At 33.8% G+C, this 10,964-nt stretch overlaps 1 protein-coding gene across 1 annotated transcript; it reads right to left on the bottom strand.

Annotated features, from left to right (window-relative positions):
- Positions 1–8,684: 8,684 nt before the first annotated feature.
- On the bottom strand, positions 8,685–10,920 carry LOC143084147 (uncharacterized). Its single transcript, XM_076260555.1, has 3 exons — positions 10,643–10,920; positions 9,458–9,673; positions 8,685–8,844 (listed from the first exon to the last, which is right to left on the bottom strand). The coding sequence occupies exons 1-3, from the start codon at positions 10,918–10,920 to the stop codon at positions 8,685–8,687; spliced, it is 654 nt and encodes a 217-aa protein (XP_076116670.1).
- Positions 10,921–10,964: the final 44 nt, after the last annotated feature.

Here is a 10,964-nt window from a genome sequence, read left to right as displayed (position 1 = left end):
CTTGTACATATTGATTAGAAAATATTAAAATCACGGAATTTACCGGAGATGTTATTACGTTTCCCGCGCTTTCATCGCTTCATTGATTTCTGGTGTAAATAAACAAAACCAGAAAAAACAGCTGACTGATTAGAAGAATACAAAACTCACAAGGTGAGCAATATGGCTCCTTGTGTGCAAAGAAGCCTACACCAAGCATCACGGTATAGTTATCGACAAGGGTTACAGTGTCAGCTTTTGCAAGTTTACTGTTGACATCCCATACAGTATTACTTTGTATTGTGCATTATTATCACTGAGAATGCATGGTAATAAAAAATCAAAGCTAAGTGTAAAGAAAAAATAAGAAAAAAATGTCCTTAGGTGAACGACTTTATATCAACAAAGCTCGATACATAGGGATTAATACATGGCCTTTTCCATATCAGCCTGGGTATCATCCCGAGACCCCCATATCAACCCGAGACGGAGTCGAGGTGCTGAAATGGGTCGAGGGATGATACCCAGGCTGATATGGAAAGCCATGTATTAATCGCTTTATCATATACTTTCGACAATAGTTTTATGTAAGGCAAATAAACTAATGCAATAACTAAAACAGTCAAACACTTTATAAAGAAAATTAAAATTATGAATCAAATATACTATAATTGTCCAACAACAGCATCATTAACTCCTTATATATGTATGGTAACATTTCCTATAGAATTTTGAAACATTGAAATTCATTACTACTCCATGTTTGTTGTACTATAAAATGATTCATAATTGTCAATGGCATTTGTTAGCAAGTATTAAACTATCCCCACAAAAGTTCCCGTAAATTTTGACGTCGTCATAAAAAACATCTGACGTCACAATGGAAAAGTAAACAACCGATACCGGAAACACCGGAAGTAACTTGCACGAGAGGCACTATTATGGGTTTTGTGCATGAGATGCACCTGATATGGGTTATCAGCCCGTGTGGGAAATTAGGGCTTGTGTACTTCCGCTCATTACACATATGCAAAAGCTATCATATCAATGCTAAGTATATGATAAAGTTGTATATCTAACCTGAGACTACTATAACACATAGTAGTCTCAGGTCGAACCCCTCTAGCTGGACGTCCTCGACTATAGAGGGATCCCGACTATAGATGATATTATTATTGAAGGCAGCAAATTACACAATCGCATCTTATTTCCTTCAAACCCAAAATACTTGCAACACAGAAAGCTCCCAAAAGATGTTCGCATGTGGGGTAGACAGTTTGATGTATACTCATATATGATGATTCTTATGAGTTGTCAGAGGCGGATTTAGAGGGCGGTTCAAAATTTGGTTGTTAGACCTGGGACTATTATAGTATAAGCAGTCATTGTCCATTGATCTATCAACAGGACTGAGAACTGCATTTGATATGTCTGATTTCAATTTATTCACATCATCAGGTCTTACAATTAGTACATTTTTTCGTGATGATATAAGTACTATTTGGTTAATTATGAGGGAATCACTGAAGCATGACTAAAGTGGGACCCCTCTTAGGCAGTCAGTGAGTCCCCACTAATAAAAATTTCTAGATCCGCCACTGATCAGATATTTATTATTATACCATCAAAGTTTTACTTGGAACATTTTAGTCCTATTAATTAATTTATGACGGTTGGCAAGACTATTTTTTTTTCTCTGGGACGCCTTCCTACGATAAATTAGGTCGCAAAGTTCCCCCCAAAATTTACTCTCAAAGTCCAGATGTAAAAAATGGCTTCCGTGTTATGACGTCGCAGGAAGGTGTCCCAGAAAAAGAATAAAATAGCCTTCCCAGACGTCAGTCCTAAGAAGGCGTCCCAGAAAAAAATTAAAATAGCCTTGCCAGATGTCATAATTATTTGACTAGGAACATTCGTGATGTACATTTAGTAATGGCGGACATGTACATATTGTAGCAATAAGGTGTATTCAAAGCACAATAATTAATAATAAATCAACTCAGATGGAATTTTCATCAGTGGATGGAAGCATACTGATGAGTCAAATTTCTTTATTTTTCACACAGCATCGACATAGAGTGATAAGATATAAATCAGGAGATTAATCATTGTTTTAGAAGTCAAGAATTTTTATATTGTACTTATTTGGGTAGATGCATGTAACATAACATTTATTATTATTATTTTGTCATAATACCTGTACGCTAAGCATTCTTCATGAAAACTATCGCACTGATTTTAAATCATTTTAGGAAAGCACTATGTAAGCAAACATTTCAGTAGGCAAAGAGTCTTAAAAAAATTGGCTGACTGTTATAGTCTGTACATGTATATTATCTGAAAAGCTTAGTTCTTGTCAACTTCGTATTCAAACATTTTAATAGATGTCTCCCCAATTGATTTGGTGTATTTTATCTAAAAAATTTAGCATTTTTCAAAGTCATGTTCATTTATTTTTCAACCCAGCCCAGAAATATGCGGTTACCTTTAATATGGCTGATAAAGGGAAAGGTGACCTGGCTCACCTCTAACAAAGGCTATATTTATTGTAAATGCAGACATTTAACCTGTTCAACACCAAATGCTGTCAAGTTTGGGCCCCTGGCCATGGCTCTTCTTTTTTCATTATTCATCTTACATTTACATTTCCTTTGAATTTGTTTGCTTATTTGTTCTATGGTCTATGAATATCTATCTATATGTGTACTACATTTCATGCTCCCACAAAAATATTTAAAATGTAAACATTTTACTTTTTCCTAGCTTCTCTCATGTGATAGCGGTACCTTTTTGGTCACTATTTATGTGTTGCGTTTAAATATGAATTGTAATACTTTATAGTGACTGAACAGGTAAACCAAATACTTCTCAAGAAACAGAAAAAAAAAGAAGACTACTTGCATTGGAACAGCACCAGACTATGTATGAACAAAAACTCAGATCGGAATAGCACGGAGGATATGTCACGTCCTTGTGAATAAGCAAGGAAAGCTTTTAATAATAGTGCATTTTTAAAAGAATAATTAGGGTTTTCATTCATTTTTTGTTCAAATTTCAACATAATATGTCAAAAAAGCTAATCTAACTTTACTGAAACTTTCAGTGGTGGATCCAGAAATTTTCATAAGCAGGGGCCCACTGACTGCCTAAGAAGGGGCCCGCTCCAGTCATGCTCCAGTGATTCCCTATATAAACAACCAAATTTCTCTAATAAAAGGGGCAGCCCAGGCCCCCCCCCCCTGAAAAACCCTCTAACTCAGCCTCTGACTGTAAAACAATATGACAAGTGTTTCATTCGCCAAATTACTGGTGCATTTTTGTGATAAATTTCATTCGCAATTTTATGAATGAAAGGGAAAAGAAGATCCACAATTGCAAACTGATCCATTTTTTTTTATCACAACCAATCAAATTATACTGACATTATCAGAGAGTAAACATCAAATGAAAAAAGCACAAATAACTGATAAATATTATCAGGTATTACAGAATTAAATATATGTCTTAAATTTATTACAAAAAAATGTTCTCAATTTTGTAGATAGATATAAATGGATCTCATATTAAAGTACCAAAGACAACTGTCTATCCAAGTCACAATTTATAAAAGTAAACCATTATAGGCTGTAGTATGGTCTTCGACGCAAAGCCTGGTTCACACCAAACAGCACTTCTATTTAATCCATATCAATCACCAGAGGTATATTTCGGAGGCCCCCCTTTTCAAGGAATCACTGAAGCGTGATGGGAGCAGGCTTCTCTTAGGCAGTCAACCGGCCCCCACTTATGAAATTTCTGGATCCGCCACTGATCATGACAATAAACATTAACAAGTAAAACTAACTAATAATCCTGACTATATGTATAACATGAAATGGTTACCATCAGAAATGAAAATATAAATATTCAAAGTAACAAAAGCTTGGTTACATGTGCAACCAAATATAAAGCACTATAAAAGTCTAATACTAATATGAAGCTCTCATCTTCAGAAATCAGGGGCGGATCCAGCCATTTTAAAAAGGGGAGGTTCCAACCCAGGACAAAGGGGGGGGGGGGGGGGGGTTCCAGCTACATGTCCTTATTCAAATGCATTGATCGGCCAACCCTACCCCCCTTGAATCCGCCACTGGAACTTAAAATAAAATTGTCAAGATCACAAACCACAACGTGATATATTAAAAAATATAAGACAGGTGACAACATGTTGAAGAAAATTATTTGCAATTAATATTTCATTTCAAATCCCATTACCATAAAACCATCTTTTTCAAGTATTACTACATCTGGAAATTAGTAATAACAACACTTAACTTGTACCGTCAAAACTAATTGCATCTTCAAAGACAAAAGTCAGATATTAAAGATATCAATCACTTCTATACATGTAAGTATAAGATGTATCATTCTCAAATTTTAAAGGCCTTCTGTAGTAGTCCATTTTGTCAAGTAGTAATCCTCAAAAGTACATGTAGGTTATATGCTCTTTTATCAAGTTGATTATAGACACAGTATGCATTTTATTATAAATATCGATCATTTCCCATTTTATAAAGTCTCCTTCCATTAATATAACCCTGGTCCACCAATAATACAACTAAAATCACAAATTAGTAGAAAAAAAAAACCGCTATGCATTCATATTGTTTGGAGTGCAATATTCCAATAAAAATAACATACTCACAAACCACTGATCTCAATATAATCAGCTAAAATACGGCAAGTTTTTTAGAAAAGCTACTACTTGTAGATTATTTACTTTTGATCGATACTGTTTATGTCGCGTTTGACTTTAGAAGTAACCTGATATGAATATCAAAGTTCAATCAATATTATATTTTCAGGAAATGAAAAAGAGTTATACATGTTAAAACTTAATGTGGTTCATTTCTTCAGGAAAACGAAGGCTTAAAGAGATATGAAGAATTCTCCACTCTCGAAAAGTCTTGCTTATATTAATTTTTGTATGGGAGCTCGTTAAAACATTATAAAATTATGATACCAGAGTGAAATATCATCAGTTATCCTGTTTTTTTATTACCGTGACAGTAAACAAAAAGATCAGAATGGTAATAATTGCTTAAATTAGGGCACTCCTGCATGTATAATATAATTGTTATTCAAGTATCATACATGGAGAATATAACACACATGTATTTTATTCATGTAAAAAACGACACGAGAAATCACGAATAGTTACCTCTCACATAAACATGTATCAATCGATAGCTATAGACTGTGTTTTCACCTTGCGAGACTGATGTTTGTAGCTGTAACACTACGTATAGTAGCAAAAGAAACAAAACGATTATAGATTATTAGAATTTTTTTTTTAAATTATTTTCAGTCACTTTAAAGACTTCAATCTTTGTTTGTTTTACTATTCAATAATCTTTCTTCAATTCATTTTTGTTGGTCGGTTAAACCCACTGCACATTGATAGAATTGGAATGAAATTGTATTCCGGAGTTTAATTATTGTGCTCATGTCATTAAATGGAAATCAGCAGCTGTCTTAAATTGTCGTCATTTAATTTTAAGGAAAACACTCGTCTGAATTTTGCAGTTTTGACGCGTATGTATATTTAGGAAATACATTTTTAAATGAAAAGTTTCCTGAAGAAACTGACCAGACATAATGGTGTTTGCCGAAATAAAAGAGGGACGAAAGATACCAGAGGGACAGTCAAACTCATAAATCTAAAATGAACTGACAATGCCATGGCTAAAATGGAAAAAGACAAACAGACAAACAAAAGTACACATATGCATGACACAACATAGAAAACTAAAGAATAAGCAACACGAACCCCACCAAAAATTAGGAATGATCTCAGCTAGGTGCTCCGGAAGAGTAAGCAGATCCTACTTCATATGTGGCACCCATCGTGTTACTCATGTTATAACAAATCCGGTAAAAAGTCTAATTCGGTAGGTCACATTCATGAAAGGGAAGAGGATTGTAGTTACGACGCAAGGAACATATCTGATATTATTTGTGAAACGGTTATTCCACAATGGTCAACCAACTCGTGATGGCGTCCGAAAAATTTACGAAGGAATGATTTCAACTTCACCATTTGGAACTCTTCCTTGTGAGCAGCAATCCTCTATCAAGAAAATATTGATAGGAAATGCAAGCACGGTAAATATGGTATCAATTTGGAGATATAATTGTTGCTTTAATTATTTGTGTAACATATACATGCAGTATCAATAATATACGAGCTTAATGCTAGAGAAAGTTGTAAGATAACATATTTGTTATTTTCAATTTCCCCTAGAAACTCGACCGTGTGTTGTTCTGGGGAAATCATGCGGTGTACTTTTAGTTTGCCAAAACATTCTTTAGGGAACAAATTGATTACTTTTGTAAACTTCTTCGTAACACACAAACTTAAAGAAATTAGATTGGTATGGGCATGAAAAGTATTAAGTTTGATCAATTCAAAATATTTTTATTTTATATTGTAAATAATTGCAGAACAGTAGGGTAAGTTGACTCTCCGTTGTACGTGCGGTGATTGTCGTTTTACTTATTGCACTTACACATTGGGCGATACGTCTCCTACGTTGATATTGCAATTGAGAAAAAGAAACTTGTTTTGGGACTAATTCTTCATAGGTTATCATGGTTATCTGTGAAACTTCTTTCTGAAGGTATTTTAAAGGGGTAAACTGACAGTTTCACACGTTACATGTATAAACGGGATTTCCTCTAAACTCAACTTTGGTACATTTTGTACATTGTTACTTCTTATTAGATAAATGAAGGGAAACTGTCAGTGTGAAATGTATGTTATTGTCAAACGTCATTTTCTCAAACCTTTTTCGTTGAAAATCTAAATGAATGGTTTCCCCTGAAACTGACCGTGTTAAAAGTAATTTCATGTTATTGTCAAACACGATTTTAATCAAAGTTTACCACGGAAACGTTTTAAATGAGGTCTTCCTCTTGATACTCTTGGACTGTTTAAAGTTCTTCTGTGTACATGTTTCCTGCGGAAATTAACAGGCGAAATAGATTTTGTCGTAATGTTAATGTTTAAAACGTTTATTTCCTCCCATAATAACTATTTTTTTAAAGGGTATCCTCTGGACACTGGGAGGTGCCTTTTTATTAATGCCTTCCTAAAACACAAAAAAAAACCTGTCAGCTATCGTTTCAGTTTGTTTTCCTGTAAGTATTCTACAATTTATTTTCATTTTAACACTTAAGAAGTAATTATGTATCTTACTTCGATCATCAAATATATGAACGAAATATTGCTCTGTGTTTATATCTGCTTTAACATAATGTTTTTCTTTACTTTTGTATTTTTCAAAGTTCATTATAGCCGCCATTTTATTGATAAGGTTGCATATGATGCTGATCATGAGTTACCATGATCGATATCTAAACATAGTTTATTTATAGAAAATCATTATATCTTGTACTGCTTCGTAATATGTATACATGACTGTGATCAATTTGTGTTGTGTGTTGTGTGTATTGAATACACAGCGTTGGTGGTGGTAAGTGTACATTTTGTACGTTTTAAAATACAAATACAAATATATTCCAAGCTAGAAGGCACATAGAGGCCATTCTAGTAAATTTAGATCACACAGACTAAACTAAAGTTAATGAAAATAAAATCAGAATAAGGGAGCTACCATTTGATTTTTATGGGGGGCTAGGATGAAATTTAAAAAAATAGGCAGGACAGGAGTTTTGAGTAAAAAAAAAAGGCGGGATGAGCAACTTGGTAAAAAAAAAAGGCAGGATGACAATTTGTGTAAAAAAAGTCAGGATAACTAGTATAAAAAAAGGCAGGACCGAATAGAGTAAAAAATAAAAAGGCAGGACAGAGATTACAACTAAAAAAAAAAAGCAGGACAAAATTTTTCATCCTAGCCCCCCCCCCCCCCCCCCCATAAAAATCAAATGGTAGCTCCCTAAAGCATAAACGTTAATTTCAAAACAAAAACGAGTGTGATCGCAAAAGTGCATTTTTAATTTGGAAGGTGTTCAATGTCTGTTTTGTTTACACATCGTTGTAAATATAATGGAATTCAATGCGACTGTCATACAAATGGGAGGTTTAGCGCTATAAAACAAGGTTCAATCCACAACTTTCTACATTTGAAATGCCTGTACCAAGTCAGGAATATCCATTCGTTTGATGTGCTTTATCATATGATTTTGCCAATTGATTGGTGAATTTCAGTTTTGAAGTTTCTTCTGAGTTCAGTATTTTTGTGATTTTACTTTTTACTGAACTTGGGTGGTTGTTTAGATTGTCAAATAAAACAAAAAGTTATATTTTTTCAAGTGAATACTTCAGCAGTACAAGAATAATACAATCATACATGCTTGATGCATTGATGTTTTTTTTTAAATTGTCCGAACAAAAAAATGTATAATTTAAAAAAAATAAAATTAGATAAGATTTTGTTAATACTGGATCACCCAGTTGCAGGTCCTTATATGGCCACATAAATATATATTGTTAATTTATAAGTAACAGCTTTTAATGTATACTATTTATATTTTTATGACGATAATGTTGTAGGCACAGTATTTCTAGATCTGTAAGAAAATTTATCTTGTTCTCTGCCATAAATTACATTTAAACAAAGTCTCAGATGAGATCAATTTATAAAATGGTTCAAGGAATACCTCTCTAATAGTCCACAAAAAGTGTGATATGGTTATATAAAGCTTCAGTCACTGTCAGCCTGATGGAAACCAGTGTAATTCTGGCCAGGGAATGAGCTCCTGATTCGTAATACTGCACATGAGGGAATGACTACCCGTACCTCTTTCCCAAGGAATTGCCAGCACCATCTTACAAACTGCCTGTATGCAGTATATCTGCTGCGTCTGAAAACAGAAGTTAAACTTTGATTTTGGGACAAATAAAAGATTAAGGACTTTAATTCAAATTATGTAACAATGTACTTAAATTTTTGCAATTTTTCTTTTTTGTAATATGAATTAATTATGTGCACTATATCTTGACAGTTATAATAACCAACAATGTGTATGTACAATTTCATAGGTCAAAGGTCAGGGTGAATGAATTGGGTTATAGTTGAGGACCCTATGACCTTTGATAAATATTGTGCCAACACTTATATATCTTAAGAAACATGAGTTCTACATACAAGGTCAAAAGCTTAGTTTATAGTTGAGATGATAAAAATTGAGTCATTTATTGACAGCGGTGGCTATAGAGATCGCTTACATTTCCTTGATGTCTAGTCTGGTCTCATTTAATCATGGTTGGCAAAAAATTTTTAGTAACCCAATAGAGAAATAAAGTGTACCATTCCCAACTTTAAATTTAACTGAATGAAATTTGTTTTTTTGCTTTAGTATTATATTATTTTATAAATGCGGTAAATTGTTTAGACACGTATTTTGTAATTTGCAAAAAATTTACAATTTGATTAAGTTAAAAAGAAGTATTGAAGGAAATGAATTAGTTTATTACTCATTAGCCTGTTCTGGTCTATCACCATATTCCTGTCTGTACTGGAAGTTTGCAACACCCAAAACATGAACATCAAGACAGACTGGTGAAAATCCTGGATGTTGTGTTATGCAGGAAATGTCTTCTTCATTTTTGACATCTAACACCCTCTGCACTTCATTGCAACAAATGCATTCTCTGGCTGTCGGTATCACCTCACAATTTCCACAAGAACACCTGAGGAAATACAAAACTTTATCTACACTAGGAAAATATAAAACATCCATGATCTGTGATAGTAAACAAAAAACTTAAATTATTATAGCCACGAATGAGACACCCCCCGCCCCCTATTTCAGATTATATGACATCTTAAAAGGCTTTTCATTTTTTTTCTGTGACGCCTTCATAGTTCAAATAGTTGTGACGTCTTAAAAGGCTATTTATTTATTTTCCTGCGATGCATTCATAGTCCGTAAAAATTTTGATGTTTTAAAAGGCCATTCAGCTATGATGTCATGAAAGGTTTTCAGTTACGCCTTCGTAGTTTAAATATTTAAGGTCTTGACTAAGGTGTTTCTTTCTGTGACACGTGCACTTCCTACATGTAGTCCAAAAAAACTATGACGTCTTGAAAGTATATTTTATTTTTTTCTGTGACGCCTTGTAATCGAAACAGAACAGAAGTCTTGAAAGTTTTTTCATTTTTTTCTATGACCCTTGAACCCTTTGTAAAAGACCTCATAATTTTTTATCCCCCCCTCTCTTTTTTACAAGGACAGGCGAGTATTGTCAGGTGACCTTTACTTCATCAATTTCCATAGTACATCTGTATAAAATTACGTGTGTTCTCACTATAAAAACAAACAAAAATGCATGCTGATCCTACTTTAATAGAAATGTTACTTTCGAAGATTTAAATTAATTTCAAATTTTAAACTGTTTCTGCCATTTTTTTCGGTGATATTTTCATACTTTCTGTACTTGAAATTTTGTTTTAAAAAAATGTCCACTTGATATGCTACGTATCCCACAAGAAATATGTCTACAACTTGGTCGTCTTATGCAAGTTATGTCCGTGTTACAGAAGATCACAGAACTTGGTCGAAAATAGGGTCCGTCATTTTGATGAAGAGAAAAGCCAAAATCGGAAACTTGCAAGGATAAACATGTTAAATGGAAGTTCGCAAATTAAATTAAATTTACCAAGAATTGTCTTCCAGTCTATGTTCTTCATGATTTTCTCCCTCCTCGTTTTCACTGGTCTCCGAGTCGGAAGCGTATGGCTCGAACTGATATGGATTTATTCCAGCCACAGCAGCAACAACCTCCTCCATTTCATCTGTGTCGGAATGTTCTGTCAGGTTTCTCTCATCTTCATCACCAAAAGATGACGACCCACACGACAAGTCATTTTCTGGTTCGTCTTCGTCATCACTGGGCTCGATAAACCGTGGTTCAGATGCATTCTCCTCATGTGCCATTGTTTTGTTCCCGATGTGACGTCATGCATTGTTTTGGGTATTTG

The sequence above is a fragment of the Mytilus galloprovincialis genome, chromosome 7 (assembly GCF_965363235.1).
Source record: "Mytilus galloprovincialis chromosome 7, xbMytGall1.hap1.1, whole genome shotgun sequence".
Classification (NCBI taxonomy): domain Eukaryota; kingdom Metazoa; phylum Mollusca; class Bivalvia; order Mytilida; family Mytilidae; genus Mytilus; species Mytilus galloprovincialis.
This window is presented reverse-complemented; position numbering and strand designations above follow the sequence as displayed.

What these genes read in the sequence shown, in the direction of transcription:
- LOC143084147 (XM_076260555.1), bottom strand. Translation starts at nt 10,920, where the DNA reads ATGGCACATGAGGAGAATGCATCTGAACCACGGTTTATCGAGCCCAGT. An exon ending in AGACTGGAAGACAATTCTTG is followed by an intron (nt 9,674 to 10,642) that starts GTAAATTTAATT and finishes GTATTTCCTCAG; the next exon opens with GTGTTCTTGTGGAAATTGTG. An exon ending in AGACCAGAACAGGCTAATGA is followed by an intron (nt 8,845 to 9,457) that starts GTAATAAACTAA and finishes TTCTGTTTTCAG; the next exon opens with ACGCAGCAGATATACTGCAT.